The sequence below is a fragment of the Erythrolamprus reginae genome, chromosome 7 (assembly GCF_031021105.1).
Source record: "Erythrolamprus reginae isolate rEryReg1 chromosome 7, rEryReg1.hap1, whole genome shotgun sequence".
NCBI lineage: Eukaryota > Metazoa > Chordata > Lepidosauria > Squamata > Dipsadidae > Erythrolamprus > Erythrolamprus reginae.
The window spans coordinates 55,776,436-55,795,888 of record NC_091956.1 but is presented as its reverse complement, the minus strand read 5'-3'; the positions used below and the strand labels follow the sequence as shown (position 1 = coordinate 55,795,888).

The 19,453-nt window shown below is 36.1% G+C and overlaps 1 protein-coding gene across 1 annotated transcript; it reads right to left on the bottom strand.

Annotated features, from left to right (window-relative positions):
- Window positions 1–4,929: 4,929 nt before the first annotated feature.
- On the bottom strand, window positions 4,930–18,997 carry FRG1 (FSHD region gene 1). The gene is made up of 9 exons (XM_070757591.1): window positions 18,718–18,997; window positions 16,617–16,684; window positions 15,801–15,923; window positions 13,967–14,018; window positions 12,712–12,826; window positions 9,961–10,065; window positions 8,984–9,075; window positions 7,639–7,749; window positions 4,930–5,095 (listed from the first exon to the last, which is right to left on the bottom strand). Exons 1-9 carry the CDS (start codon window positions 18,777–18,779, stop codon window positions 5,059–5,061), a joined length of 765 nt encoding a protein of 254 aa, XP_070613692.1. The 5' UTR covers window positions 18,780–18,997; the 3' UTR covers window positions 4,930–5,058.
- Window positions 18,998–19,453: the final 456 nt, after the last annotated feature.

Here is a 19,453-nt window from a genome sequence, read left to right as displayed (position 1 = left end):
TCAATTCAATTCAATTTATTAGATTTGTATGCCGCCCCTCTCCGAAGACTCGGGGCGGCTCACAACAATAATAAAAACAATATTCCAGCGAAAAACAAATCTAATATTAAAAAGCACATAAAATCCTATCATATTTAAAAAAGCAAACAACGTATACATACCCAAACATAAATATAAAAAAGCCTGGGGGAAAGGTGTCTCAACTCCCCCATGCCTGGTGGTATAGATGGGTCTTGAGTAATTTACGAAAGACAAGGAGTTGGGGGGGCAGTTCTAATCTCCGGGGGGAGTTGATTCCAGAGGGCTGGGGCTGCCACAGAGAAGGCTCTTCCCCTGGGGCCCGCCTTAATTATGTTTTTTTGAACATAATCATAATATATTTCTGAAAACATCAGAAGAGAGAATAATGAATATCCTTATTTTTCCATATTTAATTATAAACAATGCATTTTTTTAAAAAAACTGTTCAATACATTCAAACTATTGTTTGTCAGACAGACAAACTAGGTCACCCAAACAATATATTAAAAAATAAAAACCACTTTGCTACACCCATCTGTTCTTCCACAAGCATTATGTAGTGAACAATCCAGTGATAAGAAATTGGATTTTTGGTGAAGGCACTCCCTTAGATTGCTAAAGGAGGGTGTGAAAGGATAATAATGCTTTTTCTACATTAGCCAACTCCTATATGTAGGTGGTATGCATTGATTAAAAAGTGATACAATCAAACAGGATGTTATGATGGTTCTTTTCTCAATCAGCCAGATGTTTAAATTGGATTTGACATTTTTTTGTCCATCTATTGAGTCCTTCCCAAGAACCTAGGCAGATGTTGATGTTTGGTTGTGTTTAAGGTATTTTGCAGAATATAAGCTGTTCTGAGTAAAGCCAACCAATTATGATTTTGTCAATGTTGATAATATTCATGTGGTATTCTAGCTGTTTTGGGATTGCACCCAAGGTGGCTATTACTATTGGTACTATCTTTGCTTCTTCTTTTTTTTGGCCACAGTCGTTCTATTTCTACTTATAGGTCTTTTGTTACCTTTTCCAGTTATTTATTTTTATCAGATTTATTTGTGCCCATAGTTCATAGTTCATGTTTATGAAGAAAAGATCAATGCAAAAGATTTAATTCCTCAAGCGTACCCCAAAGGAAATAACTAATTCATAATTAGAAAAATTAGCATATCAGTGACGAATTGAGCAAACACCTGTTCAAAATGAACACGTGAAAGTGAAAAGGTGGAACGGATATGGATGAAAATGACATGCTTTTTCATTTATTTAAATTCAAAGATAAAAACTTAAGATACCAATTTCCCTCTCTAAAACGAGACACTGACTAGATCAGAACTCAATCTGAACTGAGATTTTCCCAGGATAAATATCACTTGGAATGACAAACTATGTGTTAACTGTTTTGCAAGCAGCGACATTACACAATTTTTTTTCATAACTAATTCAAATTAGAACTGTAGCTAATTTTTACAGTATGAGAAATACACATTTTGGAAGCTGGCTTATCTTGAAGTTCATTCTGTTCTAATCCCGTCATAAATTGTGCAATTCACTCTGTAGCATGTTTGGAAAGATAATTTCCTTGCATGCTATTTTACTGATCAACGATGTAGTCTGTGTATTTTTACTCAGCCATAACCACCTCTTTGTTTAGTGGGATTTATTAATGGGGAAGGTGTACCCAGGTGCACAAGCTTCGCCAGTCTGTACATATTTTGCATAATCTCCTAACGTTCTTTTGAAACATTTGAATTCTAAAGGTGAGGAATCTGAAAATGTGGAAAAATATAAGACACTAAAGCTTGAAAACAGAAATACAGACCTTCCAAACAATGACAGGATTTGTTTGAACTGAATGTTTCTGGTAAAATAGTAAACTTTGATAGGCATTTTATGAAATGCAGATCACATATATTGGGAGGGTACTAGTGGTAAAACTCCCCTAATATATTTGACATAATAGAAAAATAATATAAAGAAGATGGTGATAATGGGCTAAAATATGTGCCTGTGTATCCAGTATCTCTCTATATAAAAGGGGGTGTATGTATGTATGTATGTATGTATGTATGTATGTATGTATGTATGTATGTATGTATGTTCCAGCATAACTTTGGAACGGCTTGCACAATTTCAACCAAACTTGGTATAGATGATTTACCCTTTGGAAACAAATACTGTGTGTGTGTATGTGGGGGGGGGGGGGTAAGACACCCCTAGCACCCCTCTGTGTTTGTGTCTCTTTCTCTGGAAGGCCTGGGCTGTTAAGGAGAGCAACTGTGACATCCTAGAGCACAGTGGGGGGGGGGGGACGGGACAGGACAGGGATGATGGGCATGGGAGTAGGGAGAAGAAAGGCTCCTCCCAATGGCTCCCTGTCAGAGGCAAACGTCATCCCCTGGTGGATTTGGAGCAAAGTGTCAGGATTGTGGAAAGAGCAGAAAAGAAGAGTGCATAGGAAGGGGAAGAGAAGGCAGGGATGATGGGCATGGGAGTAGGGGGGAAGAAAGGCTCCTCCCAATGGCTCTCTGTCAGAGGCAAACAGCACCTCCTAGTTGATTTGGGACAAAGTACCAGGATTGTAGAAAGTGTGGGAAAGACAAGTGCATGGGAGGGGGAAGGGAGAGGGCAGGGATGATGGGCATGAGAGTAGGGGGAAGAAAGGCTCCTCCCAATCAGACAAATGCTTCGCTGTCTATAAATACCTGAGCAAAGCCAGGTTATCAGCTAGTTTCTTATATATTTGAGCTCTAACATTTTCATAACTGTGTTAAGATCAATTATGAATGGGTAAGTGAAGCTATCTTTTTTTCTGTATGGTTTATCTTTCAATGCAATTTAATTTAATTATGAGAACCTGTTTAGTGTAGTAGTTAAAGGGCTATAAATCAGGAGCCCTCTCTTTAGGCACAAAGCTGGCCGGGTGACCTTGAGTTAGTCAGTCTCTTTCAGCCATAGGAAGCAGGCAATAGCAAACAAGTACTGAAATTTTGCCAGGAAAACTGCAGGGACTTACCAATCACAAGAGTCAACAATGATTCAAAGGCTCAAACATAAAGATCTGTATGTAGTTATCAGATTAGCAGCTCCTGAGAACAGAAATGTACTTCTTCCCAGGTCAGAATTGGAAAAAGCAAATTAGAAGGCATTTCGGGTCTGTGTGGGTGGCTGTCGGCTTTTGTGAAGCAAGGGGACCAAGCTTGCAGAAGTTGCTTCTTTTTGGAAGTGTCTGCATTATGGAAAAGCTTCCTGCTAGAAATCAACTTCACTCACAATTTTTTACTTTTCTCTAAATTTTGGGAGAGCCCAGGTAGAGGTTTCTTCTGTCCAACTCTAGAGGTGTTCTAAGTCTCTGTTTCCTAGCTGGGGAGACAGCATTGTCTGAAGACATTATCATGATCATATGGCCAGCATAAGTATATGCCCCGGTACAAGGAACAGTTACCTTCCCACCAAATTGGTACCTATTTATCTACTCGTATTTGCATGCTTTTTAACAGCTAGATGGAGTCTAGGCCAACTTGCTGTTGCCAACTTGTCATGGGCCAACTCACTACAGGACTATTCAACATGAGGCAAGAGTCACACTAATGTCAAAGAAATGGTAGTACAGAATTATTTTAAATGATTAAATTGAATCCTTGATTTGTCCCATGGTGAGTTGATCCACGGCAAGTCAGCTATAGCAAGTTGTTCCAGTGAATTGGCCACAGAAAGTTGACTGTGAGTTATCCCATTCTGGCTACGCGGGCAGGAGCTGGAGCAAGTCACAATGAAGTTCATCTCATTGTGCAGCGTCCTTGGATCTTGAATCCAAGCTGTCAGATTTGTAGCTGACAAGCTCAGTCTTCAACTGCTGAGTCATTGAACCCCCTTGGACAGCCTATGGAAAATGAAATAACACACTGATTTATTGAGTCTTACTATTGCTTTATATTATGTTTATTTGTTTTTAAATTTAATATCTCCCACTATTTTCAGATTCACTGGTTAACAATACTACAACAATACTACAATCACACATTTACAATATAAATTTAAATACTTTTAATGGACCAGCCCTTGAAGAATTCAATTACAGCCATTGTGGTAATGTTCAAAATACAACCGAGTTCTTGGAATGCCCTAGAATCCTTTTAGTGAAATGCCATTTGTCTTTTAAGCCCAATCCAAAATCTTTAATTTGATATATGACAATTTACATAGTTTAAGTCTAAATTAGCTGTAGTCCTTGACTTATGACCACAATTGAGTCCCAACTTTTCTGTTGTTGAGACAGTTAAATGAATTTTGCTCCATTTTTCTTTCCCGTTAAGTGTATTAGTTAATAACATAGTTGTAAAACTTGACCACATGACCCAACACTGCAACTGTCATAAATATGAACCAACTGTCAAGCATCCAAACTTTGATCACGTGACCATGAGGATGCTGCAACAGTTGTAAATGTGAAAAGTGTCATAAGTCACTTTAGTGCTCTTTTAATTTTGGTCACTAAATGGTAAGTCAAAAAGTACCTGCATATTCAATCTTATTGGACCAACTTTCATGGGTCCTATCCTGCACATGTTCAACATCAACAGCATATTCTCCTTTTGTACCTAATATTTTGGACCTAATATTAAAATTCTATAATATTTGGAAGAGGTTTTAGAACAATTTTATTTGGCTGATAACAGGTGTCAATGACATTAATGGCATGGGGCTTAATTTTATCTGTACTTTGGCTCTTTTTTAAGCCCTCCAGAGCCCTATGTTGTACTATGTATTAGATTTACTTATTTGTGCTTATTTTTTGATAACATTGCATCAACATGTAATACTAATTACAAATATGAAAATATTAAATATGTTAATCTGAGGATTTGCTTCCTAAAGAAATAACTAGGTCGTAGAATAATTTACTTACTTTGACAAATCTGTTTTATTTTAAAAAATTCACTTTTACAAATCTGTTTTATTTTTAAAAATTCACACATACAAACACACAAAGCAATTAATAAGGGAAGGAAGAAAAGTGCACCGCAGTTCTGATTATTTGCAATATCTATCAGCTTTCAGTTTTGCTCTCCTAAAAAAGAAAAAAAAGAAAAGGATGGATTAAAATGGTTGACATAATGCAATTGTGATTTAAGCTGAATCAAGGGGAACTATTTTTACTAAATCTATATCATTTATCACTGATATAAGTAGGACTGTACAAAATATACCATTCTGAAATATATCAACTGTGAAATCTAGCAACATGTCGCATCTCATAGGTAAACTGGACTGTTGTGGGATTTTTGACAGTTAGTTTGAGCTTGACATGCTTCCAAAAATACTTGAAACAGCCTGCTTTATACTTAAAATTATGTATTTCGTGAAACATTGTGATCAAAACATTGGAAATTGTAATGTTTAAAAATTGGCAAAGCAAACTTTTTAGATTATGTGGATGAAAATGTAAATGCCATATTATATATTTTTAAAGGAATACCCGTTAGGTCAATGCTTTTGTTTGAAAATTAGTCAATGCTTTTGTTTGAAGATTCATTGTGGGAGTGGAAAACCACTCCCACAATGAATCTTCAAATTGGTTTACTACTGGTAGTTCTCAACTTACAGCAATTCATTCAGTGGCAATTCAGAGTTACAACGCCAGTGAAAAAAGTGACTTATGATCATTTTTCACACATAGGAGTGTTGTTGCATATCCATGGTCATGTGATCAAAACTGAGATGCTTGGCAATTTACTCTTATTTATAATGATTGTAATTTCCAGAGATCATGTGATATCAGTCAATGGGGAAGCCTGATTCACTTAACAACCATGTTATTAATTTTACTTAATAACTGTGGCAAGGAAGGTCATAAAATGCAGCAAACTTAATATAATTGATCTAAGGTATGCTATCAAAACGTTATAGGATACTGCATGCCAGAACAACTAGACACAAGGACGGTTTTCCCTCGAATGCCATCAATCTGCTATAATTTCCACAACACTGTCAAACTATTTACTATGACTGTATTACTATTATTCTTATCATCATTGCTATTAGCTATCTCCTCCCTCTTATGATTATGACCATGTTGCTTGTATTTTAATTTAGATTGTTCTGTTTGTTTTCTAGTGATTTGATTGCTTATTAGTCACCTATGACTATCACTGTTATATCTTATAATTCTTGATGAATGTATTTTTTTCTTTTTTCCCTTTTATGTACCCTGTGAGCATATGCACCAAAGACAAATTCCTTGTATGTCCAACCACATTTGGCCAATAAAGAATTTTAGTTTATTCTCATTTATACCAACCACAATATAATGAATGCAATACAATATAAGGGTATAATCGATATGGATTTTTATGTAAATTGATAAAAGAATAATGAAGTCATTTAAATCATTTCTATTTGAGTTTGTGGGTGAATGCAGATGAATGATGCCAGTTATTTATTCAATTGATCCTGCTGCATATACTGTATGACTCTGTGTTTCTATATCACAGATTTAGAACACCAAGAAGAAACAAAATACAAATAAAAGCCAAAATTGCCAGTGTTGGAAGGAGATGTTGGAAAAGAGACCAAGCAGCTTTTTATATAAATGATTATTAAAAATGTGGGTGCCTATCCTAACCTTATACTCCCAAATAAAATATGAAACCCTCATGCACAGAAAAAACCTGAGTGCACGTAAAATTAAATCTAAATAATAATGACAATATTTAATATTATTATTTAATATTATTAAACAAATCAGCTTTAGATCCTTAGGAAGGACGTGACAGGCAGACAAAAATGTCAAATCAAATCTAAATAGTTGGCTGACCAATGATAACAGTAAATTTAATCACCATAAAAATCTGGGCTTGCAACTTGAGAAGAGCCTTGAGTATGCTTGCCACCTAGGCTAATTGCAGCAAGTCACCGACAGAGTTCCCACCCAAATTTCTGTTGTGATGACGCCAATCAACCTTCACTGATGGAGTTAAGCTTAGGTGGTGAGTTTGTGCCTTTTCCTTCTTTTTACTTTTCATCTCCACATCATATCAAATTCCCTGCTACCCAAAATGAATAATCTTAAATGCTTCCAAAGTATAGACTGCAATTTTCGGATGGAACACAAAGGGACAGAATTGTTCTGCTTTGTTATTAATATTTTTTTAATTGTGAGAATTGAAAGTGATCCCTTGCCACTTTGCGGTTCACCTTTTGCGGCTTCAGTGCATCGCAGGTTTTTTTAAAAAATGTTGTTTTTAAACCCGACAGCTGCCGCTCTTTCCAGCTCCGAGGCTGGAGGGGACAGGATGGGGAGCGCCGCTGGCTGGAAGGGCGGGCGGCGGAGGGGAGAGCAACGTCAGTGGGCGGGTGTGTGTGTGCATCCTTTTTTACTTTTTTTTACGCTTGAGGAGGCTGCACGGAGGAAGACTGCCAGTGTCCCGCTTTGCCGAGGTTACAATCTGGTCACTTTACTCTAGTCCCACTTTAGGCATGAAAGATGATTGCATGACTTTGGGATAGTCATTCTTTCTCAGTTGGACTCACAACACAATTTGCATGTTTGGCATATTGAGTTGTATATGGAAAAAAGAGATAAACAAAATAAGACTATATAAATAAGAGTACCTGTCCAGCAGTGCTTCATGGAAAGTGCCTTCTTTTCTAGCTTTTTTCAGAATTTTACTATCTTCTTGGCTTACTTTGAGTTTGTTATCTTGAAAACTCTGAAACTTCTTCCTAGAAAATAAAACACAGGCGATTAATGCCTTTAATTTGAATTATATCTGTCTGTCTGTCTTCCTTTCTGTCAGTAATGGTTTACTCCTGAGAGATGAAAGGCAAAATATAGACCACTGAAAAGCATGAAAGAATTATCAGAATAGTTGGTAGAATTCTCATTCTACAGAAATATTTTAATAGAATAAAAAGTCTTTTGTAAAGAATAATTTTTTGAAGAGCTATAGATTATAAAGTATCCCTTGGCACAGAAAAAATTGGAAACTGGAGTCACCTCTGGAGTCAAATTAAGAGTGAACTGATTTGTTTGTCTTCCTGACTGCATGGGTTATACAGTACAGGTAGTTCTCAACTTACAACAGTTCCTTTAGTAACAGTTCAAAATTAAAACGATACTTGAAAAAAGTGACATTACCATTTTTCATATGAGCATTTTAGCCTTCCTGTGGTCACATGATCAAAATTCAGATGCTTGGCAATCACCTCACATTTATGACCAATGCAGTGTCCTGGGGGTCATGTGGTTAGCTTTTTTGACTTTCTGACAAGCCATCAATGGGGAAGCCAGATTCACTTAACAACCATATTACTAACTTAACAATTGCAATGATTCACGCAAACAATTGTGACTAAAAAGAAGTGTCATAAAATGGTCAAAACTTACTTAGCAAATCTTTCACTTTGCAAACATAAATTTTGGCCTCAATTGTAGTTGTGAGTGAAGAACTACCTGTTCCAAGGCAGAATTAAATGCAAACCAGAACAGTGAAAAAATACGTCTAACATCATGTACTGCAGTTCTTACTTAGGACCATTACCAGCATATGCCAAAGAAGGTAGGTTTCATGATTTAATCAAAGGGATAAGGTTTTGGGAAAGAGTATTGCACATATGTGCATCCATATTCATTTGCAGAACAAACATATTTAAGACATCGTAATGGTAAAATAGCTGAAAACAATCCACCCATTTATGGATTGGACCCAATCATAAACCTTAAGACAAGTTGGTAAATATAACTGTTTTGCAATTAGTTGCAAAAGTTTTTATCTTGTTATATGAAAGCAAGTTGTTCTTCAGAACCAAATCTGTCCTGCAGCTTAAAATTTATTCAGAAATCTCAGGCTAGAGTTTTTGAAATGCTTTCACCAAAAGAAAAAAAATCTGTTATTATTTGTGAAGTTAAAACTTGCTTTTATTTTTTACTGAGAGTGCAGAAATTTATGTTACGTACACATAGTTGATTTCACATTGCTTTACATTTCCTTTATCTTCTTCAGAAATGTCATCTTTTTGCTTGGCTTCTCTTTCTGTACATGTTCTGATCTAAATGAGGAGAGAAAATTACAGATTTTGAAATGTCCGACTTCAAATTTATCTTCCCTTCTAGTATTTTTCCTCCACATTTTCCTTTCCAGGTTCCCTAATCCTAAGTATGCATCAGTCTATGAAGAATCTGCTTTGATAACATCTTATAATAAAGACCTTAGAAACAGAGCTGCTTTCTCTCCACTTGATACATTCCAAGGATGTTGGACTTCTATTGCTCTCAGCATATTGGGGGGGGGGGGGAGGACTTATTATTATTATTATTTATTATTATTATTTATTAGATTTGTATGCCGCCCCTCTCCGGAGACTCATCAAGATATGCAAGGTTGTATAAGACTGATTCAAGGAATATATATATAGCAAGAATTTAGTTTAAAGACACAATTGTACAATTGTTCTTCCAGAATTAAGTCTTACACACTGTTGCTGAGACAGAAGGTGCCTTTTGCTGTGTAACTGCCTGAATATTTTCTGATTTTAAATATGTCGGGATTCCATCAAGGCATCGGATTCTATCAATTGTGCTATAGAAATCTGTACCTTAAATAAAGGAAAAAGCATTTAGATAAAGCTATTTAATTGCAGAGGATCCCGTTAATTGGCTCAAGCCACTTAAAATGGACAACCTAAATCAGAAAACAAAGGAAGCTTTCCTTGTCTGGGTTTATGAACAGTAAATGATGGTCAGAAATGGTATATATTATATGCAAAACACCAGAAAGAATACATGTGTACCAACCAGTTCTTGTACCCATCACCATCTCTGAAAAAAAATTCAGATCTTTGTGAACTAAATGGTAAACACAGGTTTCTGCATCCGTTTATGTTATTCAAACACTGCTTATAGAAGTACCTATATTTACAAATCACGAGAGTTACCTTTATTATTTCATCGTCGTTGGCTGTTTTACTTTTGGCTATTATATCACCTTCTTCATTACAACTGATAAAACAGCTGTTGGCTGCTAACAGAGCCATTTTTCCCTGCAAGGAAAAATAACAACAGCAACAAAAAAAAGGCAAATTAGATTACTGTATTTGCTTAAGGTTCACATATAAGATTTAAATATTATTTTTTCAGAAATTTATTTCCATACCCATTATTTACAAACCCATTAATGTTACTTTTGATCCTGAATATGTATGCATGTTCATGGATTTTGGATAACCGTTTGCCCCCACTTTATTAATGTTAAAACAGAGCATTTTAGAACATTTATTACAAATTTAAATTGAAGTCTACATTCAACAAGTTGACAATTATTTTCACCAATATATTTCTCTAGGTATCAGACTGAAAGAGCCACTTCAAAGATATTTAATTAATGCTCCAATAGTGTCATTCTGGTCTCAGTCACATAAGAAATTGTTTTATTAGAGAATATATTATTTCATTCATTTAGCCCAAGGTGAGTTCACACTTCTACAGTAAAGAACAATCAAATCCCTAAATAATCAGAGATAGGTAGAAAACTTCCATTATTCACTTACACATTCACACTTCCTTGTGTGTCCAATCACACTTGGTCAATAAAATTCTATTCTATTCTATTACTGTAAAAGGCATTTGTATATAAATATTTTTTGCCAATTTGTGCAAATACCTCTTCTCTGGAGGTGGGGAAAAAGAAAATACTTTGTAATTGGGCTACTGAAGAACAGAATCTTACATCTAGTTTGATTCATGAGACAGAAGTTTGTCCTGCCAATCAAGCCCATTATAATCTTCCCTGCCTGAACAGGATTCTTTGGCAATCTTCAAATCATGTGCTATTTGATCTGATGTAACTGAAGAGGCTAGGATCGAGCACATTATTTATTGTTCATGTTTTTGTATAGCTACTCAAAATCTGTGTAGCTAAAGTACACTGCTCAAAAAAAATAAGGGGAACACTTAAACAACACAATATAACTCCAAGTAAATCAAACCTCTGTGAAATCAAACTGTCCACTTAGGAAGCAATACAGATTGACAAACAATTTCACATTCAATGAGAATATTTCATTTATTCCGATCTAGGATGTGTCATTTGAGTGTTCCCCATATTTTTTTGAGCAGTATAGGATTAAAACCAAAGAAAGATAACCATCCAGAAGTGTGAAATCACAAAAGAGAAAATACAACTGAGCTCACAATCACAATCTGTATTACAAAATCGATTCATCTAACATCGTTGAGGAAGAATCTGGATTTCAAGGTCTTGAAGAAGAATATAATTCTTTATTGGCCCAGTGTGATTGGACACACAAGAAATTTGTCTTTGGTGCAGTGTACATAAAAGACACATTTGTTAAGAATCATGAGGTACAAATAAGCAATCAGGAAACAATCAATATTAATATAAATCATAAGGATACACGCAACAAGTTACAGTCATACAATCATTCGTTCATTCAGCTAGTAAGCATACTTATATGCTGGACTCTGGGTGTTGTACACCATATAAAAACTGAATAAAAAACAATCTAAAATCCATTAAGAAGGCATTCATGTCACTTTGGGGCCAGATCTAAATGATGCCATTATTAGTCAATGGCCTCAGGCCTGCTGGCAAAGCCAAGTCTTCATGGCCTTCCAGAAGGCCAACAGGGTGGGGGCAGTACGGACCTCTGGGGTAGCTAGTTCCAGAGAGCTGGAGATGCCACAGAGAAGGCCCTCCCCGCTGCCGACATTGTTTAGCCAACGGGACCCAGAGAAGGCCAACCCTGTGGGCCCTAATCAGTCGCTGGGAATTGTGCATCATAAGTGGTAGGAGAAGGCCAAAAAAAAAAATGGAGCCATTTGAATACCAGAAGTTATTCTATTGCAAAGAGAAGCTGTTGCAACATAGAATACAACAGAGTATTACCAGGACATTGTTTCTTAGAAAGTACGCAGTGTACACTTACCTATGTACATTTCACCAGATGGGCATAAACAGCAAGTAGCCTGGCCTTATGTACTGCAGGGCTTTATAGGTGGTAATCAGCCAATGTATCAGAGCTGGGAATTTATAGCAACTTTAATACCTATGGACTTCAACTCTCAGATTCCTGACTCAGAGATCCCATTCCTTCCAAAGCTTTCCAAAGCTTTAAACCAACTATATTCTGTTCAATGTTTCTTCCTTTCTTTCAGAATTGCACTGAAATCAGGGTATGGAAAATACCTTGAAATTTAGTCGTCTTCTTTGTTTCTAAAAAAGGAAAATTGGAGACAAAAATTGTTCTGCAGACTTGGGATTTTCTGAGTTTCTTGTGATGGCAGAGATAGACCATTGTCTCTTTAAAAATCAGCAGCTCTCCACTTGCCCGGGGGTGGGGCGGTGGGTGGGAAGACACATTCATTTCTGCTTGGATCCAGGACCTTAATGGGCAGGAAGGCTATGGCTTTAATAACCATGTGACTGTGCCTATAGTTCTGAGGATTTATTCACTTCCTCTGTACTCATAGGCTTTTCACAGGTAACTCTGCTAGACCATGCCTCAGTCAACTCCAGGATCTGCACAGGTAGAATCCAGCTCGGAGCAAATCATTGTGATTTAATCTGACATATGTGATACTTTGCATTCTCTTCACAAACCACAAAGTACATTCTCTTCTGTTTAGGATACATTAAGAAGGACAATTGAACATTTTAGGACACTTGCCTCTTGAAACACAGGTTCCCACTGCTCTCTTGCACCTATTGCATCAGAACGTCCAATTACAAGTCCATCTGAATTGATGCCAAGGTATTTTCCATACCCTGATTTCAATGCAATTCTGAAAGAAAGAAAAAGAAAGAAAGAAAGAAAAAAATAGTTATTTAGGGGGTTGATCAGATTAATACTGAAGTTAATACTTTTTCAAATTATGTTCTAGAATCCGATCTAATGAAAAGACAATAAACACATTTCTTTAAAAGAAATTATGAATAGCTGCAGAAGTATGGACGTCTGCTAAAAGTGCACTTTCACTTCAGAAAGACACCCAGAGAATATCCAAATGGATATTCACATGAACTCACTATGCAACCAAGAGCATGAATCCACCATCAATGAACTTTCCTCCGTTGTGTTATATAATATATAGCCGCCTTGAGTCTATGGAGAGGGGCATCATACAAATCTAATTAATAATAATAATAATAATAATAATAACAACAATAATAATAATAGGTAGCATTACATAATTATTGCTATTACTGTTAACAATACCATCTATATCTTGGGCATGGCATTTGTAGACTTTTCTTTTCACTGTATCACCATGTAAAATACTTAGTGAAGTAGTTTCCACAAGGAAGGAATGACAACTAAAAGATAATATAATTAAGTAGGGATTTTAATCTGGGTTTTCTCAAATCCCAAATGGGTGTAAGAATTTAGAAAGGTCAATCTAAGACCCTGATTTGCTTTTAGATTGATGTTTCTAAGTTCTTAAACCCAATTTTTCCTATTTCTATACTTATTTTATGCAAGTTGTATGAGGAAAGGTGTCAATGTTTACTTCAGACAGAACATTCCAATGAGCATATGGGAATGTGGCTAACCGCTAGAAGAGGTTATGTATTTTAACCTTCCCTGAAGACCTATCAAACCATCTAGTGCAAGATATGGATGAGTCTGAAGGGTCTCTAGTTCATATAGCCTTCCCCCTCGCCCTTTCATGTGGGCAACCTGTATGTATACATCCTACATCTGCAGAAACCACCCAATCAAAACGTGTCAGCAGTGAACCTAACCTATAGGATCTCAATGTGTTTTTTCAATGCCTAAATGCAGTATTCTGTAACTCTCATGACATACATAAAATTAATGCCTTTCAATTCCTTAAAGGGAAATATTATTCCCATTGAGAGAGAGATAATACAATTTACATTTGATAATCTTATATTAATTCAAAGTCCAAGACAAAAAATACCTTGTGTCTGACAGCTTGACTGCAGTGAATTGTTCAGGAGGAGTAGGTCCATCTATTTTTTTAAAAAAAGATATGTTTATTATAGTTGTAGAATTCAGTCAAAATTTATTGACCATCTAAGGCCAAAAACAAGAACATGCCCCCCCTAGCAATACAGTTAATTATAAAAAGGAATTTAAGAAACAAAATTTCTAACACAGTCAATGGTTACTAATTTGCAAACTGTAGAAATCAATCTGATCTAGTTAAAGCACCAAGCTAGAAACTTGGAGAGTTTGTGGTTGTGGGGAAAATAGAATGAAAAAAAAGTATTAGGCTTGTTTTTCACAAGGAGTTATTTATAGAGAGCCAGTGGTACTGTGGTTAAAGCACCAGGACTGAAACTAGGAAACTGTGAGTTCCAGTCCTACCTTAGGCATGAAAGCCAGCTAGGTGACTTTGGGCCAGTAACTCTCTTTTGGCCCAATCCACCTCATAAGCTGTGGCTGTGGGGAAAATAGGAGGAGGAATATTAGGTATGTTCACCATCTTAAGATTTACAATAATAAAGGTGGGATAAAAATTCTAAATAAATAAAATTAGGGAGGAACAAATGTTTTGTAACTACTGATAAAAATCTGTCAAACGTCTTTGAAGTTTCTGAAGAGTGACCATCCAGAAGGGGGGTGGCTTCCTGAATGCAACACCAATTAGAACTGTTAACAATTGAAAATATAAAGTATGATCACAATTCAGTGTTCAACGGGCATAAGATATATGATATTTTATGCGGTATGATAATCCATATCAAACAAATTCTACCTCCAAGCCTGAAAACAAACAAGTCTGGCTTTCATATGGGAGACTTATATGCTATATCTACCAATTGTTACCCTAATAGATAACATCTCAATCTGGGCCAAAATAAATAGTCTCCTATGTAGACTACATAACAGGTTAAAGAAATATCAAGGAACAGTCCAGGGAGAAAAAACAATTGTGTTAGAAAGGGAATGAGACATGATATTGGCTCTGTCATTTTTTATCGCTAGATTTTCAAATCTTCTCTTTGGTTCAGCCAAGGCTTTATTAAGTCCCAAAGCTGGTAGTGTTGTCAAAGTGAGACTGTGGTATACCAAATCGTGAATAATTTGTTCTAAATGGCTTTAAATAGTGTAATAGTTGTTGTGAGTTGGAGAATTATTTTAACAGTTTTAACAATTACTGATACAAAAGACTCAGAGAATGCACTAAGGACATTAGGAAATTCAAAGCTTATTTTTTTCTGATATATTCATTAACTATACCTATCTATAATTTATAACAAATAGGACTGTTTTTGCATCATAAAAGATAGAAAATTAAACACAAATTTGGCATCTACCTAAAAAGGCAGGAAGTGGGTGGCCAAAAGGGAAGAGATGGGGTGGGTGGGTGGGTAGACAATTGCAGGGAGTTGACAGAAAGACATTTCTTTACCTTAGAAGAAAAACAGCTCAGGGCTAAGAGAAATCAACCCAGGAATAGCTTAGATCAGGATGGGTTTTGACTAACAACTAATGGAATTTAGTTAAATATGGCAAAAGGGACCGCCAGGATTGCTAAGCAATGTGGAACACACCATTGCACTTTATGACCTCATTGCTTAGTGATGGAAATTCTAGCCTCAATTATGGTAATGTCAAGGTCTATCTGTACTTGGTTCTGTATTCTTTGTATGCAACTAGCATACTAATAATTAAATTCAATCTGAATATAGCTTGGGCTGTGTTTGTAAGATTAATTTACCATACATTTGCTTTTAACTGGGAAAAACTGAATGGTTACTCTTGACGTAAATAGATAGGATACCAACCTTTATGTGGAGCTCCAAGAGTAAAGAGGCCATTATCAAGAGCACTGATATAGGTTCCAAGACCCATCTCTATTGCTACAGTTCCTGTGATTTCACCAAAATTAGTTACTGTCCACCAGCCATCTAAAATAAGAGAAAATAACAGAATAAAAAAGCTGCTCCCTATTTCTTAAAATGTAAGGGATAGTAATTGCTTAAGGAAAGATTTTGGAAATATTAAGCAACAACTTTCCTTTGTAACGATTTATTTTAAGGAGAGATCAATCGCAACTGTTAATTAACAGCCATTAAAATTGTCATTATCATTAACTTCTTTATGGAATATCAGATTTAGACTGCAAATATATGGGAGGCCACTAGATACAAAACACTGTATTCACCCTTGTCAGTCATTTTGCAATCTAATAATAAAGTGTAGCTTTAGATGTAGAAATTCTCTTGCCACAGCAGCTGATAATAATAAACATGAAGGATCATATTCACTATTGCTAGCTTTGGACTATGTATCTGAGTCCATAAGTTTGACAGCTTCAAGTATTGAGAATCACAATAAAATGCTGTGAATGTTATATTCAGTAAGTTATCATAAAATATGCAAAGTATAGACACAATTCTGTGACTATTCCAATATGCTCAGACTCCAACTATCAATGTTGTTGTTCTATTATTAAGAGTCAACCACAAAACATAATGTTTAAGACAGGGAGGTATGTACCGATCAGATAGAATTGCAAGTTTATTTAAACATTAATCTTTCTTTGGTCCCTAATTAAAAATTCCCATATTTTTTAATTTTCCATGAAAAAAATCACTTACCAACTATATCAAGCTTGTCTTCTGCATCTTCTTCCCTTTTGCGCTTTTTATCTTTATTTTTTTGCTTACTGAAAGAAAAGTGGGCATTTAATAATACTGTAATAATAATAATAATAATAATTATTATTTATTAGATTTGTATGCCGCCCCACTCCGAGGACTCAGAGCGGCAATTTGCATGCAATTGATAATTCTAACCAATTTACTATTGCATATTTCTTTCCTAAATGACAGCAACACTCAACAGAAGAGCAAGGAAAATGTCCAAAGAAAATGCTGAAATTTAGTAACTACATTTCTTATCTGGTTTCCCAAATCCTTTCTGAACTGTTCTTGCTTAAATATCAGTATTCCCCAGAATCTTGCGTGTTAAGACAAAGGCTATTATAAATCTATTCTGGTTTCTCTTGGTGTTTTGTTTAAACTACAACACACTCTCCCCTGAAATAAATCCTTTTTTTGAATCTATACATAAAATAGCAAAAGATCCATTATACAGAGGTCCTAAGCTTAGTCAAGTCTGTTACGGTCCTAACAATACACCACTGGAGAGCTGCTTAGGTTTATCAATAATGCAAATTCCATTTTTATAAATACTGCTATATTTTTTATAAATATAACCAAAAAAGTGAAAAGAATGGCAATGTAATTAGATGCCCCAGTCTCCGGAGAGTGGCGGCATATAAATCCAATTAAAAAATAAACTATATTTAACAAGAGGTTGTACAAAGTAGTTAGCGGAATAGGAATTTAAACTATGGTAAAACTTAAGCAGTACTGTGTTTTCTTTTGAGCTAAAGTCTGATTTAGGAGAAATAATCAGGTGTTGTGGTCAAGGCACCAAGCTAGAAACTGGAAGACTGCAAATTCTAGTACTGCCTTAGGCCGGAAACCAACTGGGTGATAAGTTACTTTCTCTCAGACCTAGGAAGGAGGCAGATCCCTCCTGGAAAAAATTGCCAAGAAAACTGCAGAGGTTATTTCCAGGCAGTCCTAGGAACAAAAAAAAATGACTCAAAGACATAAAACAATAAAGAATCTAGTTTAATTCCTAGTGGTTTAGAATATGCACATATACTGTACATGCATATATACATATACATATGCATATGTATATATGGATGAACATATATATGAGAACATTCCACGTTGTAAGCTTTTTCATTTCATAACCACATAAGATGCTTAAGTATTTACAAGGACAGCAAGTTATTACAAGAAGTAAGCAGGGCAAAGATACATTTATTTATGTATACATTCATTACTAAATTCTACTTGGCCTGTTTTCTCAGGGTCATGGGCAGGAAAGGAAATGTATCTTACTTTTAAAATTATTATCTGTAACCCTGGGTTATACAGTATGTAGCGCTGGTGGTTATTGCCTGTCTTGTGATGAGATTTTTAGGTTTTTTTACTTGTATTATATTTATAACCGTTGTTAGCCTCTCAGGGTCCGTTTCGGAGTGAGCGGCATATAAATGCAATAAATAAAATAAAATAAATAAATAAATAGATGAACATCTATACAAATCTTGCTGTGTGAATGGGAATAAATGTGTGTCTTGCTGTATGAATGGGAATGAATGATTTTTAATGTTATTAGACTTTTCAAAGTTTTTTAGTGACATTAATTTGATTTTTAGATATGTACATTGTAGATATGTAGATATGTTGTGAGCCGCTCCGAGTCCTGGGAGAGAGGCGGCATACAAATACAATCAATCAATCAATCAATCAATCAATCAATAATAGAAAAATACTCTGAACTGAGGGATACAAAATGTACAATTAAATCCCTTTTTAAAAGCGGCATTCATTGCAATTTTTAGTTTTAAAAAAACAGTTAAAATACTTTTTCAAAATGTAAGATTTTAAAATGTCTTCATTTCCTCCTTTAATCCCAGCTGCATGAGGAATCCCCCCCCCCCAAAAAAAAACCCCCAAGTGAAGGACATCTGTGTATGCTCAGAGGCATTAATCATTATTTCCGGGCGAGCGCCACAAACCGTCTCCCAGGCGAAGGATATCAACCGCACTTTCCGAAGGGGGGAACCCACCATCCTTTTCGCCATTCCACCGACCTGGGGAATAATACACTCACTTTTTCGATTTCGTCCCCTTAAGAACCAGTTTTGTTTTCTTAACGCAAGAATATTCCGCCATGTCTGCAGACGTAGTACGGAGGCCGTAGAAGGACAAACTCCGCCTTTCGCTTTTCCTGCGCCGCTACGGAAGCTGCGAACGCAGATCTTCCGACCTTTTCGGGACTTTTCGGACCGAGCAGGCGCATTCCAGGCATCGAGGCTTCTTGCCTGACGAAGGGCGCTTGGTCCGTTGCGCGTATGCGTTCTCCCACGAAGCTTAGAGGGGAAGCTTTTCTCATGCTTGCGAGCTTGTCAGCTTCCCAGCTCTCGTCTAATGGTCCCACTAGGGAAGCGAGGTAGACACTGTATTGTTTTTCCAAATACCCCGGTTCAGCATTAAATCCCCCAGCCTGGGGAATTCTGGGAGTTGAAGTCCACAAGGATTAACGTTGGCAAGGATACAGACCCCTGTCCTAGGATGCTTCCATACCATTCACAGGTGCACAGTTGGCTCTTCTATGACTTGTGGATTTCAATTTCCAGAATTCCTGAGCAAATCATGTTAGTTCAGTAATTCTGGAAGTTGAAGTCCACATGTCATTGAAGAGCCAACTTTGCCTACCCCGATCCAGTGGTGGGCTCCTATAGGTATGGTCAGGTACACAGTACTGGTTGTAAAATTTTGATATTTTTTTTTCCTTTTTTCCCTTCTGGGCTCTGGATGTTTTTCCTAACATAGTAAATGAGGTTGAA

Excerpts from the sequence above, each read along its gene's own strand:
- FRG1 (XM_070757591.1), bottom strand. The coding sequence starts at position 18,779 with ATGGCGGAATATTCTTGCGTTAAGAAAACAAAACTGGTTCTTAAGGGG. Across the intron at positions 16,685-18,717 it reads AAGGGGACGAAATCGAAAAA|TAAGCAAAAAAATAAAGATA; the intron begins GTGAGTGTATTA and ends CTTTTCTTTCAG. Across the intron at positions 5,096-7,638 it reads CATGAAGCACTGCTGGACAG|GAGAGCAAAACTGAAAGCTG; the intron begins GTACTCTTATTT and ends TTTCTTTTTTAG.